The 20,203-nt window shown below is 33.9% G+C and overlaps 1 protein-coding gene across 3 annotated transcripts in view; it reads left to right on the top strand.

Annotated features, from left to right (window-relative positions):
- The first annotated feature begins 2,739 nt into the window (after window positions 1–2,739).
- Window positions 2,740–20,203, top strand: part of LOC123498598 (protein MON2 homolog) — a 47,584-nt gene continuing 30,120 nt past the window's right edge. For 2 of the 3 annotated variants that reach the window (XM_045245862.1, XM_045245861.1), the window contains exons 1-15: window positions 2,741–2,923; window positions 4,266–4,456; window positions 4,748–4,879; window positions 5,157–5,339; window positions 5,577–5,716; window positions 10,715–10,841; window positions 11,171–11,296; window positions 11,498–11,695; window positions 12,040–12,216; window positions 14,225–14,457; window positions 14,740–14,882; window positions 18,426–18,580; window positions 18,931–19,140; window positions 19,456–19,692; window positions 19,866–20,097. In XM_045245862.1, the coding sequence (XP_045101797.1) occupies window positions 4,346–4,456; window positions 4,748–4,879; window positions 5,157–5,339; window positions 5,577–5,716; window positions 10,715–10,841; window positions 11,171–11,296; window positions 11,498–11,695; window positions 12,040–12,216; window positions 14,225–14,457; window positions 14,740–14,882; window positions 18,426–18,580; window positions 18,931–19,140; window positions 19,456–19,692; window positions 19,866–20,097 (2,404 nt within the window). In that variant the 5' untranslated portion in view covers window positions 2,741–2,923; window positions 4,266–4,345. Of the gene's footprint in view, window positions 2,924–4,265; window positions 4,457–4,747; window positions 4,880–5,156; window positions 5,340–5,576; window positions 5,717–10,714; window positions 10,842–11,170; window positions 11,297–11,497; window positions 11,696–12,039; window positions 12,217–14,224; window positions 14,458–14,739; window positions 14,883–18,425; window positions 18,581–18,930; window positions 19,141–19,455; window positions 19,693–19,865; window positions 20,098–20,203 lie in introns of all 3 variants that reach the window. The other variant, XM_045245863.1, reaches the window with a different exon arrangement.

The following is a 20,203-nucleotide window of genomic DNA, read 5'->3' as shown; positions in this document are numbered from 1 at the left end:
TTCTGAGGTGCTCCCCTGATGGCCCTGCAGTCCGTTGAAGGTCACGAACTGCGTTCTCACCTCACACTGTAGAGCTGTTATTTTCTCCTGAAGTACCTCACACACTTCATTGGTATATTTTGTGCCTCTTGCCACACTTTAGTCAACCCATGTCGTGCAACGTTCTGCACTTCAGATAGCGCATTGTTAACACTTTCATTATTATGATTCAGTCATATCATCATGCTCCTCAGATACTCCATCACATCTAGTCTGTTTCCAGCATGAAAATCCATATCTATGTGCGCACTTCCTTCAATTCCGCCATCCTTGCCTTTGTTCTTCCAGGCCGACCAACATGAATCCCACTCCCGACACCAAGTTGTTGCGCCGTCGGCCTTCCCAAAGCTGTCAAGAGACCGCTGGCTGATGTAGGGCAGCACAACATGAACCCACTTCCCTCAGTGAGACTGGTCTCGGTGTGTGTGTATAGGCGGGCCAATCCTTTTCCTCCCAGGTTCCCCAGGCACAGGAAAACACACACGAACCTGAATTCAACATCTGAATTACACACTCGTAACACTAAACACACACACAAACCCGAATCCAACACCCAAACCACACACTCGTAACAATATATGTAAACACATGCATGTACATGCATGTACATTTAAATGGGATAAATACACTCTATATCAGGTAAAAGTTAGATTGAATGTTGACTTTTCTTGGTATAGCAATAACTTAACACATGCATATCAAATACTTTCTCTCTCTCTCTCTCTCTCTCTCTCTCTCTCTCTCTCTCTCTCTCTCTCTGAAGTATACATTAACTCATATTGTAATGCTAGGAGGTTTTATAAGAAAAACGAAATAATTATGAAAAGATTTTTAAATTTCATTTCGACAAAAATGGTAGCTGTTACTGAAGGCACTGCATGGTTATAAATTTTGAATGATTAACACTGAACAAATCCACATACTTTATCATTAACTGATGGAATAATATTAAATCAACTTTCTCCCCATAATGACGTTCATTCGATTATAGTCCAGTTCACAGGAGAGAGGATATCTCACTCACTACAAAATAAAATACACAAAAAAAAAAAAAAAAATTACATAGTGTAATTCACTACACAGCCTCACTACGATTAATAATGTGGTGACAAGCACGACGCGGGCTGTTCCTAGCTCCACACACACACACACGCACACACACACACACACACACACACACACACACACACACACACACACACACACACACACACACAAAAAAAAAAAAAAAAAAACTTGTCTTTAGATCCGCAATACACTGTTCATGAAGATGTGTACCAAGCAGTGACACAATCCCCTTTACTGTTCTCATTTAAACCCCACCGCCAATACAAGAACAACAGTTTTCTTCATTTCACTAAAAAACACACACACATGGATCATCGCACATACACAAGGTAGCGGTATCTGCTCAGGCGGAAAGAGGAGCTGAACTGAGTAAACAAATATATATATATATAATATATATATATATATATATATATATATATATATATATATATATATATATATATATATATATATATATATATATATATATATATATATATATATATATATATATATATATATATATATATATATATATATATATATATATATATATATATATATATAATTTTTTTATTTTTTATTTATTTATACGCAATATGTTTTATATAGATAAATATTTAATGAGCGAGTATGCGACTAATCTGCTCAGGCGGAGAGAGGAGCTGAACTGAGTCTGGGAAATAAGCTTTGACCTTTGAGTTGTTTCTCACGCTTAACCCTCTGGTGGCCCTCATCTCCTCCAAGCATTGTCAGTCGCCACAGTAGGACTGGTGTGGAGTAATTAAAAGTGATTTTGATTATTATTTCTAATGAGATTACATTACTGAAAAACATTTTTCTGCACATCTCAGTTCTCCCTCTACTTACTGGAGTGAAAAATTCGTTAAAACTTCTGATTACAAAGCTAGTAAATCTAATGTGTTTTTTTTTTTTTTTTATTCATGAGCTGGCTACTATCTCTTCCTCTGGAACACGTATCAAGTTCGTCCATATGTCTGTATGTCTGTATGTATGGTGTCCACGTGTGTCGCTACTTCTATAATTATGACCTTAATACATAAAAACATAATATTATTATCCCCGACACTACAATACTCTCTCTCTCTCTCTCTCTCTCTCTCTCTCTCTCTCTCTCTTTACAGCTTTTATTTAGAATGATGTGTGATTTCATATCACTGGTATTGGAAAAAGCAACAATCACTGAAATTTTACATCACTATTTGTTCCTTGCCATGTAATATACGAGAAAAAGCAATCTTTTTGCCTGCCATATTTCTTTCAACATTATAACTATGTTTTGGGTGTAATTTGCGATCATAAGCTCCGCCCACTGGCTTTTTTTTTTTTTTTTTAGTTCGGCGGAATAGGCACGTGCTGTCTCCCCCTTTACCTATTATATTGTTATTGCAACCATTAGTGCTGGCGTTGTTGTTGCTGTTATTATTGTTACATTTTTATCCTTATTATATGCATTATTAGTTTAACAATCACGACCTATTCAGTAGAAAGTAGCATATCATCACGATCCTTTCTCCTGAAGCAGACTCGGGAACCTAGTAGAATCCGAATCTACTATTCTAGCTTACTGATTTGAGTTTGTTCGGAACCAATAGAATCCGAAGCCATGTCTCTGATGTAAACAAACCTATCAAGTTGTTTATAGCTTGACATTTCTAAGCCTTGCCAACTCAGCTGTGTTTTGTTTTGATCACAAGTGCTTTGGAAGATCTGGGCGTGTTAGCTGCAGTGAGGATGCCAAGTGGAGTGTTGGGCGGCGCCAGCTCGGAGTAGAGGCCCCGAGGCAGCCTCCACCGCCCACCGCGCCTGGAAAGTGAGTGAATCTGTGGCCTCCTGCTGCCGCGGCCCATCTCTACCCGTGCAATTGAATGGTTGCTATAAGTGAACAACAACAAGCCAAGCATTATGAGGGTTGTAAGCAAATGTGTGTCCGTAAGGAGGGTTGAATTACCGGGTCTGACTTGTATGATGAACTTGCACTTGCACCAGTCTCTGGACGGAACAATATATATATATATATATATATATATATATATATATATATATATATATATATATATATATATATATATTGTTTTCGACTAGTTTGGAATTAATCTGCGTACCGTTTTCGGTGCACGAAATCATTTGGTAGTCATTTATAATACGACTACGTTCCCCCATCCTCTCCCACTCCCACTGCCAATATGTTTGGGAGCATGTGTGGAATCGGGAGTTTTTAGTGCGAGACGAAAAATCAGCGGAAAAGCTTACAGGAATTTCAATTTATATTATGATGAAAAAAAAAAATTAACCCAACTCCCTGCTATGACATCAACCCAACCTAACCTAACCTAATGGAACACTTAAAAAATCACTGTTATACCTTGCCGGTGAGGTGAAAAGATTCTCAGGGAGATGGAGATGCATACAGATTCTTTATTTTGTTAATAAACATGTGAACCTTTTCTTGAGGTTTGTATATCGCATCTAGAATAGTATTGCTGTTGCTAAGTACCTCACATGGTGACTTTTCTGCAAAAAACGGGCACTGTTTGCTTCACCTCCATCCACTGAGTTGCCATATTAACAAATGACAGTGAGCGTTTATAAAAATGCTTGACTTGTCTCATAAGACAAAAAAGAAAACTGTGGTAAACTGTCATTGGTGGTCCCATGAGCAGAAGTGTACAATTGGCAGGACAGTTCTATAGATACTATGACATTCTAATATTCTGCTACCCACAAATCCCAGGACACTTCAGGACTGAATTAATCAAATGTTATAATCTCCCAACTCTGACCAGAATACCTCCAGGCCATCTCCAGTCTTGCATTAGATGTTGGTGAGGAAAGAAACATTGAAAAACAGGATAAAGCATAATACTGAAATGACTTTTTTTAATTTAATATAAAAGGGGAAAACTAGCCAAGCCAACAAAAATTATCAAACAAAAAGGCCCACTGAGATGATACCATTTGTGCTACTGTTAATCCAGTCACTTTTAAAGCCTTTGTAATCTTGCTCTTTCTTTGATAGTTATGAAGAGTTGGTTAAATGTTGATGCTGATATACCTAAATAATCATGTGAACTGTGCATGAATTTTATTATAAAAAAACTGGTGGCTAGTTTTCAATAGCTTGGTTTTAGGTAATATTGTATATGTATTTACAGCGGCCAAGAAAGAACTGCAATCTTAAGTTGTAACTGAAATCAAGGTGATTGAGGTTTATAATCATCACTGACCATCAACCATGACTACCTCAGCCAGTGACGGAAAAGCTGCCAAGATGTTAGATGCACTGCAGAGTGACCTCAAAGCTCTATGTATGGAAACCAAGAAGAGATACCCACATATTAAAGATGTAAGTAATGTATATGCCTATGTATATTAACATGTGATGTTTAGTTACCAAGTTACTAGTAAGTACTTAAGTTTTCTTTACCTAACTCGATCAGCTCTAATAACTACTTTCAAGTCTTTAACATTTCACCTATCACTCTACTTTTCGTAATGTTATAAACGTCAAAATAATAAAGGCTCATTAAATTAAATACCTATATATGTATTTTAACATGAATAAAAAATCTAAGATTTTGTCATTCAGGTAAAGAAGGCACACCAACATAATTTTGGTACTTCTTTTCTATTATAGTCATGTGAGGAAGCAATCATCAAGGTTCGGGGAGCATCCATGAATCCCCAGTCATCTCTCTCCCAGATCACCTCCCAAGTTCTCTATCCTCTTGTACAAGCAGCAGAAACAAAGGACCCAAAGATTGTTAAGGTGTGTGTAAAAGTATAATGTAGCCTTACTTGGCTACAAATTGTATGCATGAAATATTTGTAGTGTTCATTGCAACTCTTCATTAGTGTTACTGAGGCATGAATGAAAATGAAGTGAGGAAGTACAGGAAAATATTTATAACTGTAGTAGTTGTGAGTCCATTCCTACTTTACTTCCATTACAATTTTTGTAATGAGAATTGTGGATTTTGTATACAAGACTTTTCATATATGATGCTAAATATGAAGATGACTTGATGGTTATACTTAATTTGCAGCTGTCTCTGACCTTGATGCAGCGACTGATAGTAGCAGATGTGGTAGATACCAACAGTGGAGAGCATGTGGTGGAAACACTATGGATGCTAATGGAAGCTGGGATTGAGGAACTGAAAGTCTTACAGACTGTGACTCTGCTCCTTACTACCAGTGCTGTCATTCAAGGAGCAACTCTTGCCAAGGTATGGCCTGTGCAATTTAGCATCTTCAACTTCAGCTTTGCAGATTGAGTTCCTTTGGATTTAAGTGATAAATTCAATGAACTCATTTAAAAAATCATGCATATTTAACTTCATTGTATATTTCATGAAATTTTAATGATAAGAGTGGATGTTTATTTACTTTTATTTCAAAGTATGTTAATGACTGGAAAATGTTTTTCAGATTTGATGAATTAACTTTACTTGTACTTTTTTCAGGCTCTTGTTCTTTGCTTTCGTCTCCATTTCACAAAAGATGCAACAGTTGTTAATACTGCAAGTGCAACTGTACGTCAGCTTGTTAGTGTTGTTTTTGAGCGCGTTGTAGCTGAAGATGCAAAGTACTACAAAGAAGAAAGGTGAGAATGACATTATATTATACAGCACATCGGTACAGTTTTACTAACATCAGTTTTCTACACTTGATTAACATTGATTTTTTTTTTTTTTTTTTTTTTTTTTTTTTCCCAAGATATCAAGGGAAAGTGGTACCAACAGAGCTTACATTGTGGGGACTGTGTGGGGAATGGAACTGGATTTAAATTTGGTATCAGAGTTGTTACATATACCTGCTGAGTGTCAGCACAGAATTTTCTTGTATTTTCTTTTCAATATTCATTGTGATACTACTCTGCGAGTAGCTGTGGTGGCGAGTGGACGTGTTGTGTGTGGCTGTGGTTTTATAGTTAGCGAGTGGTGTTTGTGCTTGGTGCCTGTGTGTGGTGCTTTTGAGTGTTAGTGAAGTGAAAGTGTGTACTGCAAGTGTTAGATTAGAGTGAAATAGTGGTTAGAATTAGTGTTTGTGAGTTAAAAGTATTTTTGTAGAGCGAGGAGACTAGGCTTGTAACCGTCAAGTTGACCTTGAAAGAGGATTAGTTGACCTCACTTAGGCCCCCCACCACCGCGGTTCCCCCACCCCGCCGTCACCTAGTATTTTTATTTGTTTGTGAGTTAACATATTGTAAATTAGTATGGCGGTAGCTACTGAGGTATATCAGAGTGTGATTGAGTGCGTGAAAGAGAGTGTTGAGGTGGGATTGGGAGAGTTTGTTGTGTGTGAGATGTGTGGGCACGACAGGAAGGTCGTTGACTTTTCTGAGTGTATGGTGTGTAGGCTCAAGAGCGAGAATTTAGTTCTTTCTCTTGAGCACCGAGAATTGCGAGAGGAAATCAGAAAGCTAAGTGAGGGGAAAAGTGCGAACGAAGTTCTCATCTTTGAATTGAAGGAGGAGGTTAAGAGGCTTGGGGAGGCAGTGGAAAAAATTAGGCAGGAGATCAGTGTTAGGCCGAAGGTTGGACCTTCTGAGGGCGACAGGGTGGCTTGGCCCTCTGTCGGGAAGAGCAGAGTGGGGAAGAGGGAGCAGGCGAGCCAGACTGGGAAAGATAGTAGTCAGGATAGGCAGAGATGGCAGGTTGCGAGGGGAAGGAAAGCGGAGGCAGTTAGGGAGGATAGGACTAAACCTGTTGAGTGTGAAAATAGGTTCGGTTTGTTGGAGGGGAGGGGAGAGTGAGAGTGGAGTGAATGAAGTGGTTGTGGTGAGTGAAAGGAGAAAGAAGGGGGTAGAGGAGAGGAGGAGGATGGTTGTGCCTAGCACACCTCAGGTGTGTGTGGTGGGTGACTCTCAGGTTAGGTATTTAGATAGCACTTTCTGTGGGAAAGACAGGGATAGGAGGACGAACGTGTGTATGCCTGGTGCAGGTGTGAAGGCAGTGAGTGAGGAGGTGCAGAAGAGGGTTGGGGGATGGAGAGGAGGGTGTAGTAGTTTTGCACGTAGGTGGGAACGATGTCAGAGCAGGTGGGTCGGAGGAGTTAGTGGCAAGATTTCGGGAAATGTTAGGCAAGATAAGGGAGAGTGGTAGGAGGTGTGTAGTGTCAGGAATCTTGCCTCGTGTGTATGTTAGCAGGGAATGGTTGTCTAGAGCCATTGGTGTGAATGATCGGGTAAAAGGGATGTGTAAGGATGTGGGTGTCAGCTTTGTGGATGTATGGGATAGGTTCTATGGGCGAAGGGATTTGTATGCTAGGGATGGTGTGCATCTGAGTAGGAAGGGTGTGGATGTGCTGAGTGGATGTCTGGAGGGGAGTTGGGATGGAGTGTAGGGGTGAGGTAGCAAATGCATTCCAGAAGAAAGATGCTAGACATAAATTAGATAGGATAAACAGAGATAGTGAAAAGATTAGGAAAGATTTCCAGGTGCAAATAGGAGAGAATAAGATTAGGATTCCAAATAAGGAGACAGCATCTAGGAAGGTAGCAGGACTTAAATGTTTTTATGTAAATGCCAGGAGTCTTAGGAACAAGAAGGACGAGTTATCTAGTTATATAGTTGAGGAGGACTTAGATGTTGTATGTGTCACAGAGGCATGGGTAAATGAGGAAAAGTTTAGGAAAATAGGAAAGAATATGAAGTAGATGGATACATTATGTATTTACACCAGAGAATTGGTAGGATAGGCGGAGGAGTAGTTATTTATGTAAAAAAATCCTTCATTTCCAGTCAGGTTAATGGTATTAAGGTAGATAACAGAGTAGAGTCCTTATGGCTGGATGTTAGAGTAAACAAAAGTAAGGTTATTAGAGTAGGAGCTTTTTATAGGCCACCTAACCAGTCAGCAGATGTAGACAACCTTATGGTAGATGAGATAAATAGGGGTGTACTAGTCAGACAATTATCTTAGGGATTTTAATCTTAAGTCAGTAAACTGGGAGAGGATGGTAGGAGATGCTAGTGAAAATAAGTTTATGGAAAGTTTTCAGGATAACTATTTAGTGCAGATGGTAGATAAACCTACTAGGGGGAGGAAGGTTTTAGACATAGTACTAACAAATATTGAGCATTGTTTAAAGGAAGTTGAGGTAGGAGAGACTTTAGCAAACAGTGACCATCATATAATTAGATTTATCATTAATTCCAGTAGGGATAATATAGTGAATAAGACTAGAGTCCCAAACTATCAGAAAGGCAATTATGGTAGGTTACGTCAGTTATTAGGAGAGGTAAACTGGGAAGATAGTTTTGGAAATAAAACTGCACAGGAGATGTGGGATATTTTTAAGGTTGTAGTAAAGGGTATAGTGATGCAGTGTATCCCTTACAAAGATATAAGGCAGAGAAACAGGAAGCCATTATGGTGGACTCATGAGATAGGTAGCCAGATCAGAGAGAAGAAGAGGGCATACAGAGAGTTGCAGAAAAGTGGGAAGATGTAGATTTGATTAGGTACAGACAGGTCAGAGATGATTTGAGTAAGGTTATAAAAAAAGTAAAAGGCAGGCAGAGATAAAACTAGCTAGAGCTGGGAGTAAAGATCCCAAAAATTATATAGTTATTACAAGGTCAGTGATAAAAGAAATAAGGATAGGATTGGACCACTCAGAAAAGATGGTGTAGTAGTGGATCAAAATGAAGACATAGTAGAATTATTGAATGAACAATTTTCTTCAGTATTTACTAGGAAAGAATAGGAAATCCTGTTACAAACAGTGCGACGAGTAGTTTAAGAGCTTTAGAAAATATTGATATAAAACCGGGAATTATTAGGAAATTTATTCTTGAACTAGACGATAGGAAAGCTAGTGGTCCTGATGAGCTACATGCCAGAGTACTTAGGGAGGGTGTAGACAGTATTTCTGAAGCACTTAAGTTAATCTTTGAAAGATCACTTAGGTTTGCTGAGATACCTCAGGACTGGAAGTTAGCTAATGTTACTCCAATATTTAAAAAAAGGTAGGAAGGATGATGCGAATAATTATAGACCGATCAGTTTAACTAGTATAGTATGTAAGATACTAGAGAAAATCATTAAGGGTAGTATTTGGGAGCATTTAAATGAGAATAGATTAATTAGAGATACCCAACATGGCTTTAGATCAGGGAGGTCCTGTCTTACAAATTTGCTCGATATCTTAGAATATATTACCAAGGAGTTAGATGATGGAAATAGCATAGATGTTATATATCTAGATTTTAGCAAGGCGTTTGATAAGGTACCGCATAGGAGGCTAGTGTACAAATTGAGACTACATGGGATAGGGGGTAGGTTAGTTGATTGGATTAGTGAATGGCTTTCTGATAGGAAACAGAGAGTAGTATTAAATGGGGCAATGTCTGAGTGGAAGGAAGTGGTTAGTGGGGTACCCCAAGGATCAGTGCTAGGACCTCTTCTTTTCTTGGTGTACATTAACGATTTAGATATAGGAATTAGTAGCAAAGTATCAAAGTTTGCAGATGATACTAAGATAGCATGTGCAGTACAGGGTGAAAAGGACAATTACAGAATACAACGAGACCTGGACAGGCTGATAGCATGGGCAGACAGGTGGCAGATGGAGTTTAATTCTGAAAAGTGTCAGGTTATGCATTTAGGTAAAGACAACACAAACTTTAACTATGAGATGGAGGGATGTTGGCTAGAGGCAGTAGAGGAAGGAAAGGATTTAGGAGTAGTGATAGACAGGACTATGAAATTTTCAAAGCAATGTTTAGAAGCAAGAAATAGGGCAAATAGGATCCTGGGTTTTATAAATAGAAATGTTAGTTATAAAAGTAAGGAAGTGGTGCGTAGCTTATATAATTCCTATGTTAGGCCCCATTTAGAGTATTGCATACAGGCCTGGTCACCCCACTATAGGCAGGATATCAACATGTTAGAAGCAGTTCAGAGAAGAGCAACTAGGATGATACCAGCATTAAAGCGCCTGGAGTATAGAGATAGATTAAAGGAATTAAACATGTTTTCATTTGAGAGGAGATGTATAAGAGGGATATGATAGAGTTATTTAAAATGTTCTCAGATACAAACTACATAGATGTGAGATCTTTCTTTACCTTAGAGGAGGGAAATAGGACTAGAAATCATGGCAGGAAGATTAGAAAGCAAGGCTGCAGGTTAGATATAAGAAAATATTTCTTTAGTCATAGAGTGGTAGACTTCTGGAATGCATTGCCAGAGACGGTTGTAAATAGCACTAGTTTGACAATGTTTAAAAACAGATTAGATAAGCACTTAAATTTATTAGATTTATAATTATGTATAGCACTGCATGATAGTTTTTATAAAAAATTTACTATAGTTAAATAAGACATGATCCCTATGTATGGGGACCACAAATTGTAGAGGATTTCGCTGCAGGACTTAGCCCTGTTAATGGGCCAAATATTTAGATTAGTATTGTGTACTTGTAAGTGTATCTTTAATTACTGATGACGAGGTCGCTGTGCGACTGATACAGGATAACCTAGATGGGCCCTGGTGGCCCTTTGTTATCCTATTATTTATGTTATGTTATGTTATATGTTATGTTACACCATGTAGCAAGACCTGAGAATCTTACATTTTCTTTTTTACTTTTCAGTAGTGGTATCAGCACCACTGAGGAAGAGGTTGAAGAACATATCAACCTGGAGGAACTGAAGGTGCTAAGTGCCAATTCCCCCAAGACTCTACATCCAGCTGCTGCTGATGCATATCTCATGTTCCAGGTGGGGAAGCTTTCATGTTATTCTCATTTCAGTACTTTATCTTCTGTGGCCCAGTGGTGTAGTGACTGGGGCATTGACTTGTATCAGAGAGGTCATGCATTAGAATCCTTGGTTGTTTGGAGATAAAATGGGTTTGTTTTCTTTCACAATGTAAAAAACAAGAAGGTAACTAATTCTTGTTCTGTAATGATATAAACTTTGGCATGTAAAAAAAGGAGAGTTGCTCCTTGTTCCTGAGTTCATCAGTTTAAAAGATTAATCTTCTTTACTACTTTTCCATTTAAAGTTAGATGTATTTCAATACTAATATGTTAATGAATGTATTGCAGGATTTAGTGCAGTTAGTAAATGCAGACCAGCCTCTATGGCTCCTTGGTCTCACTGAGATGACAAGAACCTTTGGTTTAGAACTTTTGGAATCCGTCCTCACAACTTTCCCAACTGTATTTTACAATGTAAGTATTCGAGAAGTGCCTATGTGTTTATTCTGAGCTATTTCTCCTTGTGGAGCTGTATATCTACATCATATTAGAAAAAAAATAATAAAATGAAATAAATAAGGTTAGATATATCTGCTTTTAAATGGTAGGAATTATTTGCTCTTATCATTAGAATTATATGTATTTTCTGTCTAATGATAATTTTCTTACTTTCAGCATACTGAATTCAACTTCCTATTGAAGGACAGAGTATGTGCTTTGGTGATAAAGCTGTTCTCCCCCAATATAAAGTATCGCACATCAGTGCCCGCCAGCATGCAGCAAGCAACGCCACTTGACAAACCTTACTTCCCGATAGCAATGAGGCTGCTTCGCGTGGTGTCTGTATTAATTCAGAAATACTACCCTCTTCTGGTAAGTGTTTGCAAATTTTGTTATGTAGTTCTTTTCATGAACTTATTTTCTCTAGGGTGTTGTAGAGTGGTCTACAAAACTATCCTTTTTTCCACCGGGGGCTGATAGGGCTAGTGAATTAGGTGTGTATGAATGTGTAGTGCTTTGTCTGAGCCACCCTGTGTGGGATTACCAGTCTAATATAAAGGTAGATAGATGGATAGCAGTTTCTGATGAGATCATGGCCAACTGGTGATATCTTTTTATATAACTTTAATTTTAATCATTGAGTTATTGATAATTGAAATTATACAGTTTTTAAGATGTTAATCATATTCATTAAAGTTACTAATTTTCATTTTCAGGTGACACAGTGTGAAATATTTTTATCACTTATGGTGAAGTTCCTTGATGGTGATAGGCCAATGTGGCAACGGGGTCTGGCTCTAGAGGTCTTGCATAGACTGGCAACACAACCAAACCTTTTACAGAGTTTTTGTACAAATTATGACATGAAGCCACATGCCACCAAGATTTTTCAGGTAAAATAATTTGTGTTCCATAATGTCCATTTTGTATTTCTAAGTATAGTTTTCATTTACTGAGTTAGGAATTTCATACTTTACCGTATTTTACGGCTTGCAAGACGCTGCATCTTGGAAGACACACCATAATACTTGAAGGAAATTTCTAAGAAAAAGAAAAGTCATTCTCATACAAGAACACCTTTACCATATACCCGACCACTGAACACAAAAACATAAGAAGCAAGGAGTCTGCAAGACACTATTGTTTCACCACTCATTACAAATTTGCTGGAGCACTCACCACAAATTTAAAACTATGTAAATAAAAATACCATAGGTAAATACATATACACAGTGAAGCAGTCCATCTCTTCTTGTTTTAATGGCTGGCGATGGCACGTATTGGATGTATTGTTTACATTACGTGATCACTTGTCCTCAATTTCGGAGGTTTGTCATTCGGAAATTCCAAAGTTTCAGAAATTTGGGAGGCTGAATAACTTAGGTTATTAAAATAGCTGAATCTGCCAGTCGCCGAAACCAAACGCGGTGCTGCAATTCGTACAGGCAAACCCCGCTTAACGGAGGTTCACACAACAAAATTTCACTACGAAGGTTTCATTTTACTACCATCTGCTCGTTTAACGAAGTTTTATCCAGGTAATTTTTTCCAAGTTTGAAAGCCCCACCGTATCATGCAAGCCGACAGGCTTTTGAATACACCAGCGCCTCTTGTGGACAACACACGCACCACTCACTTCCCCTGTTCAAAACAATAACAGCGTCAGCAGCCACTCGTCTTCCCTCGCTCAACTTGCCACCAAAACGCCCTGCAATGTCGCCTAGCATTCCTAAGAAGACCGGGAAGTCTCTTACTCTCGAAGTGAAGCTGGATATTATTCACAGACATGAGAGAGGTGAGAAAACTAATAGCATTGCTCGCTACCATCTTGACTCCATCTACTGTCTCTTCTATTTTCAAGTCAGCAGACTCTATTAAGAAGGCTGGTGAGACCGTATCTTCTTTGCAAGCTAAAAGAACCACCTGAACTCATGACTCTACAATGGATAAAATAGAAAGCCTTGTGGAAATGTGGTACATAACTTTTGTATGTGATAGAATGATGCGCTGTTTGTTTACATTCTACAGGTTGCCAGTTAGTGTCTTTCCCGTTTCACTCTTCCTCCCTTCATAAATTTTAGATCATCAACATTATAAAGTTACATACATACATACATTAGTGTACATTATAATGATTTAAATTAAACTGCCTAAATGTTTAACTTCATAATTTTTACTTTCATTAAACCTTTCACTGTACTATGATGCACTCTTGCTGTGTTTACTCTCAATGGAAGTTCGTCAGGGATTAAACTTGTTATAATCGGTCCGCTAATGAAGGGTTTTTTTTAGGAACATAACCCCTTCGTTAAGCGGGGGTTGCCTGTATTTATTTTATTTTGCAATCGTGCTTCACAGGCTTAATCAATGTGAATATAATTCACAAGTGGAATTTTTACTCTTGCTTGAACGAGTAAGCCATTTGGATGTTCTATTAATAAGGGTAAAAAGCCACCTGGCATGTGTGTGCGTTCGTGTGTATGTATGTGTGTGTTGCTATGAGATAAGGGAGCGGCCCGTTTTCTCCACACACGGAGTAGGCTCCAGGAGGGATTATGGTATTGGAAATACTTGTAACAGCTAAGTACTGAGTTTACATCATATAAAAGGCTGAATTGAATAGTACTTAGCTAACATCATAATGTAATGACTCAACATACAAATCCAGGTCGCTATCGGTGTCCAAGCTCACTTGAGGCTGGGTGTTGCCTTACAATACAACATTCGTCGTGGAAGACGCACTAGTATTTTTCAGGGTATTTTTTAGGAAAAAAAAGTGCGTCTTGTAAGCTGTAAAATATCGTACTTGATACAATAAATGATATTTATGATAATGTTTGTAATGATAGAGAATACAAAAGTCATTAGAAATCATGTTTAAAACTTTGCTATTTTTTTCAGGACATAGTGAATAGTCTAGGTGCATTTGTACAGTCCCTCTTCATATCTCCACAATCAAGTGCTGCATCCCAGTTGAGCAGTAACAGTCCAGGAGGGGGACAGGGACAGTCTCCTGCTCTCTTGGCTGGCATGCCAGTGGGTCCTGGAGTATCTCCCCAGCCAGCCTTCTTTTACAGGGGTGTCTATCTTCCTCTCTGCATCAGTATTCCTACTGGGCAGGCAAAGTCCTCTTAGTGAGTTACTACTAACTTTCCATTTTTCACATTAGTAATATTTATGTTACAGATCATCATCATATGGGAAGATATCTCACAAGGTAAATTATGTGTAGGGAATGATATGAAACATTTAATTCTCATTTATGCATATGTTTGTTCAGATATGTATCAGAATATCCAAGTCTCTTTCATACTTGTGTACTTTATTTTTTTCTACACTTTATAGCTTTGATTTTAAGATGTGTCTTTAGAGTAATGTTTATGAGGAAATTAAATTAATATGGAATTATTTTATAGCTTGGAGATGTTAGATAAACTTGAACCTCCCACAATCCCTGATGGCTATGGAGTGAGTGTGGCTTACTACTGTCTCCTTGACATCATTCGTTCCATCCACCTGGTTATGATGGGCCCCAATGCTCCAGCTGAGGGACACTCAGGTAGGATATTAAGGTACTTCTGATATATATATATATATATATATATATATATATATATATATATATATATATATATATATATATATATATATATATATATATATATATATATATATATATATATATATATATATATATATATATATATATATATATATATATATATATATATATATATATATATATATATATATATATATATATATATATATATATATATATATATATATATATATATATATATATATATATATATATATATATATATATATATATATATATATATATATATATATATATATATATATATATATATATATATATATATATATATATATATATATATATATATATATATATATATATATATATATATATATATATATATATATATATATATATATATATATATATATATATATATATATATATATATATATATATATATATATATATATATATATATATATATATATATATATATATATATATATATATATATATATATATATATATATATATATATATATATATATATATATATATATATATATATATATATATATATATATATATATATATATATATATATATATATATATATATATATATATATATATATATATATATATATATATATATATATATATATATATATATATATATATATATATATATATATATATATATATATATATATATATATATATATATATATATATATATATATATATATATATATATATATATATATATATATATATATATATATATATATATATATATATATATATATATATATATATATATATATATATATATATATATATATATATATATATATATATATATATATATATATATATATATATATATATATATATATATATATATATATATATATATATATATATATATATATATATATATATATATATATATATATATATATATATATATATATATATATATATATATATATATATATATATATATATATATATATATATATATATATATATATATATATATATATATATATATATATATATATATATATATATATATATATATATATATATATATATATATATATATATATATATATATATATATATATATATATATATATATATATATATATATATATATATATATATATATATATATATATATATATATATATATATATATATATATATATATATATATATATATATATATATATATATATATATATATATATATATATATATATATATATATATATATATATATATATATATATATATATATATATATATATATATATATATATATATATATATATATATATATATATATATATATATATATATATATATATATATATATATATATATATATATATATATATATATATATATATATATATATATATATATATATATATATATATATATATATATATATATATATATATATATATATATATATATATATATATATATATATATATATATATATATATATATATATATATATATATATATATATATATATATATATATATATATATATATATATATATATATATATATATATATATATATATATATATATATATATATATATATATATATATATATATATATATATATATATATATATATATATATATATATATATATATATATATATATATATATATATATATATATATATATATATATATATATATATATATATATATATATATATATATATATATATATATATATATATATATATATATATATATATATATATATATATATATATATATATATATATATATATATATATATATATATATATATATATATATATATATATATATATATATATATATATATATATATATATATATATATATATATATATATATATATATATATATATATATATATATATATATATATATATATATATATATATATATATATATATATATATATATATATATATATATATATATATATATATATATATATATATATATATATATATATATATATATATATATATATATATATATATATATATATATATATATATATATATATATATATATATATATATATATATATATATATATATATATATATATATATATATATATATATATATATATATATATATATATATATATATATATATATATATATATATATATATATATATATATATATATATATATATATATATATATATATATATATATATATATATATATATATATATATATATATATATATATATATATATATATATATATATATATATATATATATATATATATATATATATATATATATATATATATATACAGTGGAGACTCAATACTCGAACTTAATTCATTCTAAATGGCCGTTCGAGTATTAAAAAGTTTGACTATTGATATCTATAAATCAGGTAATTCGTTCCAGCCAATGCCAAACCCAAGTTTAGAAAAAAACCGGTTTAATTTTGCAGTCGCCGCTAGCATTGGCGCACAGAAGCAGGGTTAGCCTGTCTTTCATGGGCATGTATCCTGGCAAACACTTCTCTTCCTTTGTTATATAGATCATGTTTGGTAGTTTTTTTTTTTTTTTCCAAAACAGGCCAGTTTCATCACAAAGATCTGTTGGGCTTAAGCGCTCCTTATCCACAAATTTCTTAAATTCAGGCACAAATTACTCAGCGGCAACTCTGTCAGCACTTGCGGGCTCGCCGAGCGTCACGACAGAATGAATTCCAGTTCTTTTCTTGAAATTCACAAACCATCCTTTACTTGCTTTAAAATCATCATTGGAGTCAGATGTAGGATCAGAAATATGATCACGATGCAGCAGCCTAGCCTTCGCACAAATTATGCCTTCTGACAAAGAATCACCAGCCATGTGCCTTTGGTTTATCCAATCAACAATTTTTCCATTTCTTCCACTGCCACAGGTCGCTCAAATTGCCTTTTCACACCAATCGCCACATCAGCTCTTTTAATGAGCTCTGTCTTCTTCAGATTGTGGCTACTGTAGATTTAGCCATACAGTACTCAGCTGCAAGATCGGTTATTCTTCCTTTTTTCTCGTATATATCAATAATCTTCTTTTTTCCTTTCGATTGTTGTCACTACATTCTTTCTTGTAGGCTTATTCTCACCACTAACAAGCCTCTTTGGTGCCATTGTAAGCTTCTAAATAAAATAAAAAATAAAAAAATAAATAAAAAAAACTCGAGAGAAAGCGAAGGACAATGTTATTCTTACGACAGCGAAGGATCAACTGGCTGCAGTGGACTGGTGGGGCGCGTGGGGCGGCGAGAAGAATGAGGCCTTTTTTGTTTAGAGCCACGTGGCCAAACGTTCGACTAATAGGTATTTTTTCGAGTATTAAGTCGAACTTTTGCGTTCGACTATTGAAAAGTTTGACTATTTAGACGTTCGAGTATTGAGTCTCCACTGTATATATATATGCCTATGGAAGTTTTCTTTACAGTTTATGAATATGATATCATACAAAGCACATGTTTGGCACTCCATTCCAGGTGTGAATGAACAGTATGACCCTAGTGAGGAAGAGCGGAGGATTCATGAACAGTTGGTCAATTCAGCATGGTGTGGTTTGTTGGCTGCCTTGACCATCCTTCTTGAGGCATGTACAGATGAGGCTGCCACAGAGAATATTCTCAAAGCTATTCAGGTATATTGCTATACTCTAATTCATCTGTCTGTGTATTTTTTAAGTCCGCATGTTAAGTAAAACTCATGTTTATAATCAAAAGGTAACATTTTTTTTTAAATAAATTATGAATACTGTATAGACACATTTTTTTTAAACATCTTTGGCAACAGTTACAGAACTTAACCTTTTGCCATTAGTTTGTTATATGATAATTAGCTATACAAGCAATTCAAGTAGAACATAACTACTCATATCATCATGACCTCCCTGTATTTGTCATTCAATGTTATTGTAAGAATTGCTGCATCTGTTTTTGTAGATTACTTAATAGCAACACAAAACTCATGTTCATCACTTTATTTTGACAGACTTTTGCTAGTTTGGCTGGTAAGCTTGAGCTTACTACTCCTCGTGATGCCTTCATTACTGCCCTTTGTAAGTCATGTCTCCCACCACACTACACCCTGACGGTGCTCAACAATGCCAGCGTTGCCGCTGCGGCTTCATCCTCATCGGTGTCACGGGGCCATCAGCGTTCTCCAAGTACTGAATCACAACACCAGTATTATGACTCTGAGGTAATGGTAAATCCACAGGAAAATATCACTAAACATTTCTTGAATGTGGCACTTCCCATAGTATAGGTGTGGCTGAAGAGAAAGTGTATGTGCAGGGCTAATGAGAGAAAGGAGTCAACAAGTGAATGATTAAGGTTTGCCTAGGATAGATAATAGTGGGCATAAATACATCATAAATGAGTATTGCATCATTGATGCCTTACATAACAAGTACTTGATTAGATTATAATATTCAGGTTTTAATAATTTCATGTAGATGATACTATGCAGTTTTTGCCTTTAATCTCATCAGCTATATCTTGAATTTATTTTTAGGTGCGTCATCAAGTGGTGGCAGTGGGAACAGCCTTGGCCACACCCTCACTTCCTGTGGGAGCACAACAAGGCCCTGTGATGTTGACCAATAAAAATCTACAGTGTATGAGAGCAACATTGTCAATGGCACATTGCCATGGAGGAGTCCTTGGGGCTGCATGGCATCTCCTCCTCACAACCCTGCAGCACCTGGTGTGGATCCTTGGTCTCAAGCCTTCTACTGGAGGAAGCTTAAAAGTAATTTTTTATATGTTTTGTTCAGAGATTGAAATACTTTGTGAACAATACAGTTAATTTAACTATTTTAAACCTTGGAATTTATTCCAAGATTGAAATACTTTGTGTACAATATAGCTAAACTAACTGTCTCTTTTATTTGACTTTATTTTAAACCTTGGAATTTATTTCAGGCTGGACGCAGCACTGCAGAGACGAATGCAGTGATCACAACAGCGGTCATAGCTGATCTGCCAGTTCTGTCATCAATGCTTAGTCGATTGTTTGAGTCATCTCAGCACCTTAATGATGTGGCTCTTCATCATCTCATTGATGCACTTTGCCAGCTGTCCAGAGAGTCCATGGAGCTTGCATATACCAATAGGGAGCCTTCCCTCTTTGCTGTAGCAAAGCTTCTAGAGACTGGTACGTAGTTATCTGATTGTGTCAGATTTACTTGTCATATGTTAAATATTAAGTTGTAATCACATGGTTATGGTTATTTTACCATTTACAATTTATGGGAATTCTT

Source organism: Portunus trituberculatus, chromosome 48, assembly GCF_017591435.1.
Source record: "Portunus trituberculatus isolate SZX2019 chromosome 48, ASM1759143v1, whole genome shotgun sequence".
In the NCBI taxonomy this organism is placed as follows: Eukaryota; Metazoa; Arthropoda; class Malacostraca; order Decapoda; family Portunidae; genus Portunus; species Portunus trituberculatus.
This window is presented reverse-complemented; position numbering and strand designations above follow the sequence as displayed.